Genomic DNA, 15,081 nt, shown 5'->3' with positions numbered 1-15,081 from the left:
GCCTCTTTAAGCGCACCAGCTTTCACCCCAGCATCTGGCTCTTGATTCTTCATTTAGTAAAATCAAACATTTGAGATTTTGTTTTTAAAACAACAGCTGTGGGATGAGGAAAAAGCAAAAGTTAGAGAATGTTTTACAGACATAATTTTTTCCAATTCACATTTTGCATATAGAAATGCTTCATAAAAATGCATTGACTCAATTCTTCCTAAACTACCGTTATTCATTGTATGTAGATATAATGTTAGAAAAACTTCTCTTATGATCTTTGTACAGCATGTGAGTTGCTTGGGAAATTATGAAATACTGAAACCATAGTATTGGGAAGATTTTAGGTTAGATGATTCATATTATTTCTTTAAACTTTAGTACCCCATGACTTTATGTAAACTGTTTCCATGGTTAATTTAAATTCTATGATGATAATATTTAATTATAGTGTGGCATAGTTAAATTCAATTGATATTGTTAGCTATTGTCCATGTGACACACTTGGGAAGGCAGAACTTCAGCTGAACTACTACCTGCATTGGATTGACTTGTAGGCATGTCTATGGAACATTTTAAAAATGCTGCTTGATATAGGAGGGCCCAGCCCCTGTGGCTGATGTCATCCCTGGGCATGTGGACTTCGAATGCATAAGGATAGCTGCCCAGCAAGCCAGAGAGACCAAGCCAGTAAGCAACTGTGTTTTCCATGGCCAATGCTTCAGTTTCTGCTTTCAGGTTCCTGCTTCCCTCAATAATGGACTATAAGTGTAAGATGAAATAAAACATCCCTTCCCCAAGTTGCTTTTGGTCAGTCTTTCACACCAACAACAAAAACATAATGAAAGTAACAATTGTGAGTAGAATTAAAGTATGATTTTTCTATCACTGCCAATCATTACCAAATGAATATAAAAAAAATCAGTGTGCAGAATGTTTAAATGAGTTTCTGTTCAGATTTATTTTTCTGGAGGATGTATTAAGACTTATAGTGCACATGATTTAAAAGAAACATATGCTCATTCTCTTTTGCTTTGCTTTGATATTTCAGTCCAGAGACGACTACCTAAAGTGACCGAACCTCCACAATTATCAAAATAACACTAACTCCTTGTGGAATTTTTATGTTGTAGCATTAAAAAAAGGACGATTTTGGATCACTCCTGATCCTTATCACAAAGATGACAACATCCAGATTGGGCGTGAGGTGAAAATATCTTGCCAAGTAGAAGCTGTTCCCTCTGAGGAGTTAACATTCAGTTGGTTTAAAAATGGTCGTCCATTAAGAAGTTCTGAACGGATGGTTATTACACAGACTGACCCTGATGTGTCCCCCGGAACAACAAACTTGGATATCATTGACTTAAAATTCACAGACTTTGGGACTTACACATGCGTGGCCTCTCTGAAGGGAGGAGGAATATCTGATATCAGTATTGATGTTAACATTTCCAGCAGTACAGGTAAGAGGCTTGCTCCTGGTACAAAACCCCTTTAAATGAGTTTGAGTTTGATGCAATTAATGAAGCTAAGAAATCATTATTTTTTTTGAAATTTGCTAAATCTAAAAAGTTTACTGTTCTGAATACCTAAAAAAAAAAAAATCTGATTTGAGGCATCCTTGCTTTCATTTTATTTAGATTTATATATGAAGTTTTTTTTTAATGGTGTACATAAAATCAATAGCAGTGACAAAGCTATGATTTAAGGTAAACTTATGCCAGTTTTTTTCATTAACCACAGCCCTTGTAGAGCTAGAAATTATATTCATACAGTTAAACCAGTGACTAAGGCTGAAATATTTTTTAAGTTTAAAATTCAACAAAACTATTTAGGTCTAAGACATAAACCTTGAGAAATGACTTAAGAGTACTTAAATTAAAAAAAAAATGTAAGAAATGTTTCCACTACTAAGAGATAACTTTGTTAATGTTGTTGTTGGATGTGACATCTCAGAAAATAACATGGTACTATATCTTCATAATGCAAAGAGCCAAATGCAAAATTATATAAGAGCAGAATTATTTTGAAATTAAAAAAAAATGTGTTACCATTTCTTTTGTGTAAAGCATATCTAGATGAGGGAAAGTCCAGTGTTTTTTATGAGAGAATATGGTAGGTTAACTCTCAGGATGTTTACTGACCCAGTGTACCTTACCAATATGTTACCAGATCCTCATACTGTGCCGGGTGAGTATCATAAATTAAACTCAGAGAGTTCAGTAGCAATAGAAAAGCTCCTTGCTTGCAGGTGCTTAACAACTGGCTTTTCCTCCCAGTCAGGCATCATTTTGACTCCACCCTGCTTCATTCACATGTGACCTTTTTGTCTTCTTATGGTTCCCAGTTGCAGCTCACACTGAAATGATTTTAGAAATAAGTCCATATGAAAGGCTGGCAAAATGAGCTTACTTTCTGCTGTTTCTTGTTGTAAAGTATATTCAGTGTTTATCTGTTATATGATCGATGTAAAAGGAAGTGTGAGTGTTGAAAGTATTTGGACATGGTTTCTATCCTAGGTTATGCAAAGCCTCTACCTGGTCTCTAAATATTTGAACTTGCATGATCAAAAAAGTTTATTTATGATGTTGAGGAAAAACTGTTGATAAGTATTTATTCACTCAACAGATATGCACACACTCCCTACATTAGAATGGTAGGCAACCTTGTCCTGAATAGCATCATGCAAGATTTCCTTTTAAAAGTAAGAAAAAACTCCAAGGACATGTGTCTTTACTTTTATTGGATAATTTTCCAGAATTTTCTACCCATACATATCACCCCAAATTATTTGTTTGCTTTTCTTATTTTCTTCACTCGTTTTTTGTTTCAAAACTAGCCAGCTCACACTCGCGCGCGCGCGTGCGCGCGCACACACACACACACTCACACACGCACACTCATTGTTTTTATTTAACAGACTCATTTGATGGGAACATGGCTCATTGGCTATTCAACTTTGACCAAATAGGTCACAGAACAAAAGAAGAAACTTTGTAAAATTGTTACTAGAATGTGTTCTAATAGTCTCTTAAATATGGTACTTATACTGGCTGAAACTGGGAATTATGAATGACAAAATAGAAATGTCCAAATCTTCAGAGATTCTAAAAGGAAATTTTAAGGTATTCAAAGAACAGATTTTGTTCAAGAAGAGTCTGGTAGACATTAGAAGAGTCATAATAAAGTATCTTAACTATTTGTTCGGTTTCTAAAGAGTAACTGTAGAAGTAAAAAGTTAACTAAGATTTTAGAATCCTTCCCCATGCCATCTTCTTCCAGTCACATCACACAGAACTGATATTCCCCAAGGGGAAACTGTAAAAACTGAGTTTTGTCTGTACTGTTTAATGTAGTCTCGGCATTAGGGAATATTCATGTCACATAGTCAGAACTCAATAAATAGTTGTTTGACAAAGCTATGATCTAATCCGAGAACCGGACACTCTACATAGGTTGTCTTTTCTTATTCTACTTCTGTTGGCCCCCTTGTGGCCTTTCTCAATTTTCTAATTTGGTTTAATGTTTCAGGCTCAGATAAGGTAGGAGAAGATGGATGTTGAAGTTATTCTAATAAAACTAAAGATGTAGTTCTCATCAAAAACTATTAGGGTATTCAAGTGGCAAAAATCAAAGGATTTGGTCAAGTTTAAGAAAAATAAGTTTGAGAACACAAGTACCTTGTTCTTCAGTCGGAACACATAGGCAACTGTAACTTGAAAGAAGTACTTAAACTAATAAGTATGTCTCTCCTCATACTAAATCTGGCTTATATTTTGGAATTTGCCTACAATGCAATGGCTCACCAAAGTAGTCTCTATAGGACTTATGACTGGGAATTTGGGATTCTATTTATGACATTAAAATTATTATCTCTACCTGGTAGAAGTCTACACTCAAAATGGCACTTCAGTGTGAAAACAGATATGTTACAAGCCAGAGTTAGACTAAGGAGGTTTCACAAGCTATACCAAGAAATTCTCAGACTATGTCAATACTATACAACCACTGAGACTATAGAAGAAATTTAGATGAGTTGGCTGAGTGAGTGAATCTAAGAAAATGGAACAATTGTTAAAACAGTACATTTTAAAAAGCAGACCTGTGGCTCCAGGATGGAAAGCCAGTACCAAAAACATGACAAATGCCTTTTCAGTATTGGGTTTTCCTAATTACCATTTCAGGGAATTTAGCACTGGCCAAGAGGTTTTATTATACTTAAACACTTTTTTAGTATTATATTATATCAAATTATGATGTTAAATTTATACCAGTATAGGGTGATATTCTTTAATTCTTTTAAATTTTCTGAGTCTGGTATTACACAGAAATCTTACATTGATTCTCAATTGTTCCTCTGTTTTAAAAGATATGTACATGTCACTTAATGAGATAAGGCTTTGTTTCCATGAGACATTTCTACATAGGACAGTAATCTTACTTAGATCACAGACCCACAGTCAGCACATCTATTAGATGACACTAAGGAGTGAAATGGAAAGTATTTCTGGAGGTAATTTGTCATTTGCAGAATTATTAGTGATTTTAAAAGACAATGATTTAAGAAAATGGCAAGCTATGTTTAGGAAAACATTGGAAAGCTATGACTATTTGAGAATTTATCCATACTTTTATGAAATACTAAAAAAATACAATGTGAATGATATAAATATATACATTATTTTCTAATTAGTTAAATATTAACATGTACACATAAAGTTCTGTAAGTTTAGAAATTGTACTTGTAACCATTTTTGGTTTCTCAATATAAATTGACATTAATTTCCATTTCCTTTACCAAACTCTTTACACACTGTGCGCTGTATCATATGGACATGGTTGAAATAGACATTGCTCTTAGGTGATTCAAGGCAGAGTCCTCAGGAACCTGGGATAGTCTGTAGTGGACAGACACCTTACCTGAACTTCGATCACACTAGCAAGATCTGAGTGCTTCTGCAATATAGCCACAGTCAGTCTCATGGAGAGCTGGGATTAGACTTGAACCTCAAAGGAAGCAAGAGAAGCAAATAGAGGCTGGGGAAATGGTAAAGCATCTACTTACGTTATATTTTAGTTATAGCATTGATATTAATCTGAGAAAAATCACATCAGTTTATTCTGGTCTTAATATTTTATTGCTAGAACTATATTTTAGGCTAGACTTCAGGCAATATAAAGTACTTTCTATGCATTGCTATAAATATTTCAGTTACAAATTTAATTGTATCAAAGTCTAAATGTCACCATTCAGTTTTGTCAAATATAGATTCTTAATAAGCCTCCTCAAGAAAATTCATGCAAATTTAAGCCTAAATTACCAGCAGCTAAAATAAAATTTTAGAATATCATCATAGTCTATTCCTTTTTACAAGCATAATTGGTAGAGTAAAATTTGGTTTTGGTGGTTTCTTTCCTCTCTTTCTTTCTTTCTTTCTTTCTTTCTTTCTTTCTTTCTTTCTTTCTTTCTTTCTTTCTTTCTTTCTTTCTTTTTCTTTCTTCACTCTCTACTGCTTCTTGCCCTCACTTTATAGTGAAGTCTCTGGTGCTCATCAGTTTGCATGTATTCCTTCACACAACTCAAGAAAACTTGTGTGTTTATAGTAAAACTCAGAACTATGTGCATCCATCCAGCCTTAACAATGAAAGCAAGACCTGGTGAGACATCTGGTGGGTAAATAGAGCAGAAGACTCAGCACGGAACTGTAGGGTTGTGTTTCTCTCTTCTTAGCGTACAATGGGATATTATATAACAGAGAGAGGAACAAGATTTTGTGGGATCAAGCAAGATAGAGACATAAATGCGCAAGCACAGTGATGTCCACCTGGAAGTGATTTGGCAACTTTAGGTTTCCGGGAGCTGTCTAGTTACTATAACTGTGGAAGCCAGGAAGTATCTGCAAGGTGTGCGTGCCAAGTTCATTAACATGGGACAGTGGTGTACAAGGAGAGAGAATCAGAAATAAATACAAGAGCTAAGGAAAGACTGATTAAGTCCATTTAATTGGATCTGCTTCTTTGCTCTTCTCCATTTCAAAAGGAAAGTAAGAGTCTACAATGAGGGAAGAACTGTTTTAGCTAAGAAATTTGAACGATTATTTCAACATGAAAAAATGCTTAGGTTAGAAGAAAACACTATTCAGTTGAGATTTATGAAATAATATCCAAGACACTAGACAGAAAAAAATTCCCTATTGGTCCCCCAAACATAAAATAAGTGAACATTGAATTAAGAACAGAGCCAAGGGTTGGTGAAGAGTTCAAGAGTAGTTCTCAGTTTCTCAAGGTTTGCATATGGTTCAGCTATAACTATTCTACTTTATTATAATATATATTCTACCTACAGTAACAGCTAAGCTACCTAAATTAATGAATGGGTATAGCTGTTCTCAAATTTTATTTACCAAAAGAGTGAACAAGGATATGTGCTTAGTGGGCATAGTATGCTGACCTGTGAGCTATAATTCTGAAAACTTATTCATTAAAATAAAATAACTAAAAAGACAGAGTATATGGACTTGCTAGAAAATTAAATTGAACCAGTATGAAACTGCTATTTACCTATAAAATCACTGTCGCAGTCTTTATAAAGATTGATGTAAAGTCTCAGATGTCTTTTGTATTGTATTCAAGTGCACATTTTACAAAATGCCTTGATCAGGTGACTGCTATCTTGCTGGAGTGGTCAAAACTGTGAAACTATACTGCAAATATCCTTAGTATTATTTTGCTATTGCTCAACTCCTCAAGTCTCATTCATAAGATACTATTGTTTTCCTGCTGCTGATGTTATGCTGTTCATAATTATTCCATTTCTCTCTTTATGTAAGTATATAGAACAGAGAGATATATCTTATACATATATAATGAGTATATATGTATAATCTATATGTATATGTATATATATATATATACATATATATATATACAGAGAGAGAGAGAAAGAAAGAAGAGAAAGAAAGAAAGCAAAAGAGAGAAAGAAAGAAAAAGAAAGAGAGAAAGAGAGAAGCTTAAAAGTTGTAATGCAAAAAAAAATACAGCATTAGTAAAAGTGAAATAAAAAGTTGGAGTCTACTGGTTAGAAGGCCATTTCTTTATTGGGTGGCTGACTAGAAACTTCCACAGTTATGTCAGGCAGGATTGATTTCATGCAAATTAAGCACAGTCTTTAAGTCAGGAAGACTGACACGTGTTTATTTACAGGTAGTGTTACCAGAGTTAGAGGTCAGCCCCTGAGTCCCAGCAAGCAAGGTTCAGCCAGCCAACCATAATAAACCAGTGAAAAGGGGCAAATTGAGAGTGAAAATCAAAAGGGACGCTTATTCAATATGGCCATACTGAGAAGAAGGACAAAGACATTCAGTGAAGCATGGACATGAGTGTGGGTTTTATGGGGTGAGCCAAGTAAATGCATGCATGATGAAGCAGCCTACCATAGTGTCTCAGCTCCCAGGCGCCCACCCCCACCCCCACGGAGGTCTTCAGACGAGCTAGAAACCTTTGTAAGGGAGGCCGTGAGATCCTCTGGATTCTCCGAAGGCTCCAGCTATTTCCTTTCCCGGGAGGAGATTCCTGGGAAAATACTTGTTTCTTGGGATTATTCTTTCAGTTGTGTGATAACCAAAGGAGTGAGCAACAAGTGCGTCTTCTGCACCTTTTCATGCCTATCGACCAGGCTGGGGACAGCTGGTTGTACCTGTCCTTTGTATAGGCCAGGGTGACACATAGAGTTTGGACATGGTAACAGTAGGGATTCCCCCCTGCCCACACACACACACACACACACACACAAACGGTATTGCTTTTTCTGTCATCTTTTCCATCTTACTCCTTACAGACTGTCCTCTCCTCTGCGGTTGACAGAGGCACAGCTGCAGCAGGGTGGGTCCTGAACTGCAGCTCCCCTGGACTCTAACATGCTACTGTTCCAGTTTTTAGAGGACATTTTGTTCAACAAATTTCCCAGGAGACACCTGACTACAAAATAGCTTTTTACAGACTATGGACATTTCTTTCAGTATGTGCATAGATTAAGGGAATTTTTTACTAAGAGTACATATAGACATCATTTTCATCTGTCCTCTGGCAAGGGTAGTATATGTGTCAAGCAGTGTTACAGAGGCATCAGTATATAATTCATCTTGAGGTATATAAAGCTTACTAAGAATGCTTCACTGTTCGAATCCTTTATTTGAGGAAGAAGCTTTGTTCCATAAATGTGTTTTATTAGAAATCTGAAAGCTCTTTATTAAAATTTAAAATGCCTTCAGAAATTATTAAACATTCCCCAGAGTTCTGCTGACTTGCATTAGTCTTGTATTGTTCAGTGTGTGGTACAGAAACAAATCAACAGCAAGGAATATCTAGGTGGCTTACCTGCATTTTGTGTTTAAATAGATAATGCAGTTGGCTAAAACTGGGTGTTAGACAAAAGCAGCCAATTTTTCTGAAGATTCTACTTTTATGTCTGTTTTCCTCACACAATATTTTATTTAATCATTCTTTTGTAGCTTTGATGGAGCTTATGGTGTCTGGAGCTACTGTTCTCTTTTCTTGTGCTTTTAACATCTGCCTTTCAAATGGTTAAGAAAATGTTGAATATTTTAGGGTAAAAAAAATGCCTTCAGAAGGCTAAGAGCCATGTTAAAATGTGCTGAATATTTTAAGAGATGTTGTTAAACAATGCAAAATAAATGTGGTACGTGAAAACACTTTAGTTAAAAACTTACTGCTTTGGAAATGTTTGACTCAAGAGGAAAACTGACCACAACACTGAATACAATATATGTGCCTTGGAAATTCAAATGCAAGGGGCAAGGCTAAGGGAAATGGAAAGTGATAGTGGGGGCGAGTGGTTCACGAAGAACCTGTAAGTGTCAAAATAGTTAATAAATAAATAAATGGTAATAGTTAAGGAATGCAGTGTGCATTCGATTACATTATTTGTTCAATAACTATGATAGGAGAGTGGCTATGGGAGAAATAGAAGTTCATGAAGCCTAATTCCTAATAGTCCAGTGTGATTTACATTGAATAATTGATGAACTGTGACATTCACTGCAATGTCACTGACACTGGTCAGCAAGAGTCAGGAAAGAAAGTTTGTACTTGGGCTGGATCAGTAATGACTTTGGACTTAAAGGAGAAATGTATCATGAGACCTTATTCGCTCAGGTTTACATAATTTTCTGAAAAAAAAAATCAAGAAGGGAAGGAAGGAATAGAGGAAGGAAAGAAAGGACAGAAGAGGGAGGAGGGGTGACAGGTGATCTATTCAGTGGATGGCTATTCAGAGATTAAAAAAAAAAAACCAAACAATTGACAAGAGTAATCTCCAGGGCTCATTAGGGTTGTTAGTCTCATTAATAAAATGATTTCAGAATAGACTAAACCTGATATCAAGGGGAATGTTATTACAATAAAAGAAAAACCCCAAAGACAAGCAGGATGTAAATCTCAACAGCTACCTAGAGGAAGAAGGAAACTAAAATAAGCATTATACCATTTAAGCTGTAATAGATTAGATACATGGTTGACCAGTAGTCACATGTTAGGGAGGGACGCTCAGTGAGCTACTGATCTAAGGGTAGAGATTCTCAGAGGAAAAGACACCATTGCAGTATTTTCTTTTATGATTTTTTTGTTGTTGTTTTTGCTTGTTTGTTTTTTGGGATTTCTTTGGCTTTTGTTCATTTGTTTTTCAAGACAGGGTTTCTCTGTGTAGCCCAGTCTGTCCTGGAACTCACTTTGTAGACCAGGTTGGCCTTGAACTCAGAAATTCGCCTGCCCCTGCCTCCCAAGTGCTAGGATTAGAGGCGTATGCCACCACTGCCCTGCATTTATTATTTTTTTTAAGTAGTTATTTTGCTTATCTCTAGCATGGCATGGAGCCCATTTTTCTAGGGCTGATCACTGGGCCACGTGACTGAAGCAGCCCAAGTGGTTTGTTAGGTTTCCATCCAAGCCAGAGATTTTATACACTTAACTAGAGGTATTTTATTGTAACACATCTATAAGAAAATTGGTGGAGAACATAAGAATGACTTTACAAATATTTTTAAAGTGTTTCTTCTATTTCCAAAACAGTGACAAATACTTTTCGATTGTGGGGCAGTATTACTGGAGGGGTTCAGATATAGCAATATATGAGTGAGCAGGGAGGTCAGCTTTGCAAAGAAACTGATGCATTATTGCAGATGATAGGACCATATACATAAGTGACCCCAAAATTACACCAGAGAGCTCCTACCGCACAAATAGCAGGAAATAAAATCAACTCAACTAAATCAGTAGCCTCCCTTTATACAAATGGTAAACAGGCTGAGAAGGAAATTAGGGCAGCAACTTCCTTCACAATAGCCACAGATAATATAAAATATCTTGGGGGTAACTAACCAAACAAGTGAAAGATCTGTATAACTCAAGTCTCTCAAGAATGAAATCAAAGAAGATCTCAGAAAATGGAGAGATCTCCCATGCTCATGGATTGGCAGAATTAACATAGTAAAAATAGCCATCCTACCAAAGGCAATCTATAGATTCAATGCAATCCCCATCAAAATCCCAACACAATCTTCAAAGACATGGAAAGAGCAGTTCTCAAACTCATCTGGAAAGGCAAAAAACCCAGAATAGCAAAACCAATTATTAACAATAAAAGAACAGCTGGGGGAAGCAACATCCCTAACCACAAGCTTTACTACAGAGCAATAGTGATAAAAACTGTATTGGTACAGAGATAGACAGAATGATCAGTGGAATAGATTTGAAGACCCAGAAACAAAATCATACACTTACAGACATTGATCTTTGACAAAAACATCAAAAATATACAATGGAAAAAAGAAAGAATCTTCAATAAGTGGTGCTGGTCTAACTGGCTGTCTGTATGTAGAAGAATATCTCCTTCTAAACAGTGGTTTGATGTCAGCTACACATTATTTGCAACGTTTTCAAGAGCTACTGAGCTTCAAGGAGAAGGAAACTAAGTAGCTAAGAATTTTAAACCCTCTTTCTTCCAACTTGGATCAAAACAAAACAATTCCTTTTTGGCTATAGATTGCATGTAAGATTATATTTACACATGTTTTCTGGTTTCTTTTTTTTCACACATACACGAACATGTGTATGGAAAATCTGGTGTCTTGGGTAAGCCCTTCTTCACTTGTGCTTCTGTGGTTCTAAGAATGCTGTGCCGTGCTTCTATAGAATGTGAGAATGTAGAGTGTAGAGCCAGGTTAGATAATAAACTAGCTATGGCTGAGGGGTTTAATATGTTCTGGTGTAACTACCAACCAATTAGAAAATCAAGTCTGATTCCAGGAATAGATCAGAATTAAGACATGGGTTTCATGGGTCATTGCATTAATTTAGACATGTTGGACTCATGCAAGAAGAGAGTAAGAGTTAAACAATAAAAAAGATGAACTGGGACATAGTTGGAAAACTAGGGACCGTGACCAATATGAAAGAGAATGAGCAATGGAAACAAAGGGAACTGTTCTCCTCCAGTAGACCCACTTGTTCAGAAAGAGGACATGTCTAGTGGACGAGTTTGCGAGTGTGTGACTTCAGACATTTTTAGAACTTCCAATTCAGGACCTGAGGATTCGTACTTATGCATACATTTTAAAGTAGAAACAGGCCCTTGTTTTCTGTTAACAAAATAAAACCTGAAGGAGTGAAAAAGAAAAACTATTAAGTGAAAGTAGGAGTGGGAGAGCTGGGGAAGGATAGAAGGGATCATTGGAGCTTAAATGTGGTATTTGGTCTGAGTGCCATTTACACTAAGGCCCTCACTATACCTGAAACAGACTGCAAGTAATGTAGAGCTTATGTGAAATGGTAGCTGTATTAATCATCCTTTCAAAGGCACTAATAGAAGTGACAAGAAATTTTAAACACATTTTTAATTGTAAACTGTTTTGAGAGGCATAAATGACACTGAGGCGAACTACCTAATTTTGAAATATCATATATGGTTGAAAGAATTGGCTATATTAATTTAGGTGTCTATCTTCTAGTAGGTCAGCAAACATTAATCATTTTTATATTGTTCTTTTTGTCCTTAAAATCCTGTCATTTATCATCTTAAAATAATTAATTCCTCCAAATATCAGAATAAGGTTTCTAACTTAAAGGTTATAGTTTATCCCATATTTTATTAAAATGATTAATGAAATACAAATGATCAAATACTAAATGTATCTAGTATTTATCTAGTCTTTGTCCTTTTTAAAAATAACTAATTAATTTTGTGTTCTGTGTGTGCAGTGTGCATGTAGGCATATTTGTGTTTAAATGTGTGTTAAGGCCCAAGGTTGGTGCCGGGTGTTGTTCTAAGTTACATTTTGCTGCTTTTTGTATGGAGTCAATATCTCTACTTAAATCCAGAGGTTCCCTGTTCTACACAATATAGCTAGCTAGTTTGCACCATTTCATGCATTACAGACCACTACAAAGAGCACATACACAGCCCACCTTCACAAAGTCTATGTAAATAATATTTGTAAGGAATATATATCTAGTTGACATTTTAACAGAAATATTCTTGTTTAAAAATAAACTACAATGTCAAGTGTATTTCATAGGATGGGTTATATATCATTCCAATGAATGACATTATATGATCCTCAGTGGGGTTCTAAAATTGGGTCAGTTTGTTTTTTAATTTTTATTGTAGCATTTTTGCACCTCTCAGAAAGGCAAAATGCATCATGAAATGCAGTACAATATTTGTTAGGGAGGACTCCATGTGTTATGAGAAAACTCCACTCCTATTTTCTTTTAATTGACCAGTTATCAGCCAGCAGATCTGTTAATTAAACCTCATTTGCTTTAAAGAACATGTGGCCCTGGTCCGACGAGGGAACACTGTGTCCACTGGTCCTTTTATTTTGCTCTTGATAAGACATAAAAGAGCCAGCTTCATCTCATGTCAAAACGCTTATTAAGATGGTGATAGTGTCTGTTTCCAGAGAACAAGTCATCTCCGGTGGGGCACAATCAGTAATGTAATTAGGGAATTTGTAAACTACAGGAATCATGCACAGAGATCATTTATAAGAGCCCTAACAATGTCACATGGGTTCTATAAGGCGATAAATGGCCTTTTCATTGTAGAAGTAAATTGATTTTTCTAGCCACTCTGTGTTGAAAAGTTTACCGGTGTGAGCAACAGTAGCTGTGGAAAATAAAATAAAATTTAGATTGTTTTGAAGCTTCTCTCTAACAATGCTTTTGCAAGACACATTTGGTATATAATTTATTGCCTGCCATCCTTTTAATTCAGAATTCTTTTACAATTGGAAAGCGCGACCATAATTAACATGATCAGACAGCTAGCTAGCTCCCTTTGCTTTCTGGTCCATGACTTTCATGGTTACACCCTGACCTTTCTGAAAATGGACAACACTGACATTTTGTCTACCTCATAAGAGTGAAATGGATCTATTTAGGGACCTTATTACTTTAGAGAAATAGAAAGAGAACGAGATATCTGTATTACCTGCCATTTATGATATTATCAAAACATAGAAATCAAATTATAATCTGTAATGTCAGGCATATGTAAGCGTCTTCCCTTAGGACCTCTGTGGACGTGCCTCTGGCTACTCAAGTTCTGCTCATTCTTATCCTTTGCAAGACATTCTGGACACTCAAGGAATCCTTGTCCAAAATGTATCTTCTCAACATCTGGAAATGGCAAATGTGTGTGTGTGTGTGTGTGTGTGTGTGTGTGTGTTTGTGTGTGTGTGTGTGTGCACATGTGCTTGTATGTATGAATGTGTTTGCATGTGTATGTTTGTCCATATGTGTGTGTGTTTATTTTATTTCTATAAACATTTGTTCGGTTGAATATGGACCTGTGCTTACTATTTGAGATATCTGGTTTCAATAAAATATGATTTATAGTGTATAACAAAAAAGCACAATACATATTATAGTACCCATGGCAGTGACATGAAGATGACTAGTGTTTGTTACAACATACCTATGAAGGAAACATAGATTGTGGGTGTAGAAAGTGTAAAATAAGAATTATCTTGTTAACTGTATGTAAAGTGATAGAAAGACTAGATAATATTCTCAAAGTCATCATCCTTTACATCTGGGCATTCAAACTAAGCATCATTCTCTGCAAATACATTTAGGGGAAACTTTGATCTGCAATGTACAACATTATTTTAGAATTTATACTAAATAGCCCTTTCATCAGTCTAATTTGAAGATGAGAAAACAAAGTCTTTCTTTTGCTGAGATTATACATCTCGTATATGGTTTAACTTTTCGTCTAAGTCAAGCTTTTAATCTCTTTAAATGTTTAGTTTGTTTCAAAGATGTACTCTTATTCATGCATGTGCTGTATATATGTGTATTCCACATACAAGCAGATGTTCTTACATGCTAGAAATGGGCGTTGGACCCCTAAGAGCTGGATTTACAGTTGTTTTTGAGCCACATGGGTTCTGGGAACTTAACATAGATCCTCCTCTGGAAGACCAATTAGTGCTCTTAAACATTGAGCCATATCCCTAAGCCCCCTGGATTATTAACCCAAAATAATTAAAACTCCTCCAAATCTTCCAAGCTCATTCTAAACAGTTTTCTAATTAATAAATTATTATGAATAATTGCAGTTGTTAAGAAGTCCCCATGTTTATCAATTTCCATAATACAGTATAATTCTTGAAGGCTGCGAGTGTCCTGATGCATGTCTCTTGTTCACACTTCTAAATGTATTCAACTATTAAAGGAGCTAAAAAAAAAACCTTTTTACAATAATAGATATTAAATCTAGCATTCGGTGTATATTTTTATAAGGTATTCTGCTTTCAGTTGAAGGAATAATGCTGGTAGAACTCTCTATCTGTTGAAGAGATAATGCTGAGATCTCTCTCTCTCTCTCTCTCTCTCTCTCTCTCTCTCTCTCTCTCATAGACACACACACATACACACATATTTGAATAAATCATAGGCATCCTATTTAAGAACAAATAAGCAGGCTGGAGTGATAGCTCAGCAGTTAACAGCACTGACTGCTCTCCCAGAGGTCCTGAGTTCAATTCCCAGTGACCACATGGTGTCTCACAG

At 35.7% G+C, this 15,081-nt stretch overlaps 1 protein-coding gene across 6 annotated transcripts in view; it reads left to right on the top strand.

The window, feature by feature from the left end:
- Nucleotides 1–15,081, top strand: part of Mdga2 (MAM domain containing glycosylphosphatidylinositol anchor 2) — a 763,131-nt gene that overhangs the window by 565,991 nt on the left and 182,059 nt on the right. For all 6 annotated transcript variants that reach the window (XR_872713.2, XM_006516013.3, NM_207010.2 and 3 more), the window contains exon 7: nucleotides 1,122–1,451. Coding sequence is in view for 5 of the 6 variants with exons in the window: in XM_006516013.3 (XP_006516076.1) it covers nucleotides 1,122–1,451 (330 nt within the window). In the remaining variant the exon portion in view is untranslated. The remainder of the gene's footprint in view (nucleotides 1–1,121; nucleotides 1,452–15,081) is intronic.

This window comes from Mus musculus, chromosome 12 (genome assembly GCF_000001635.26).
Source record: "Mus musculus strain C57BL/6J chromosome 12, GRCm38.p6 C57BL/6J".
Classification (NCBI taxonomy): Eukaryota; Metazoa; Chordata; class Mammalia; order Rodentia; family Muridae; genus Mus; species Mus musculus.
This window is presented reverse-complemented; position numbering and strand designations above follow the sequence as displayed.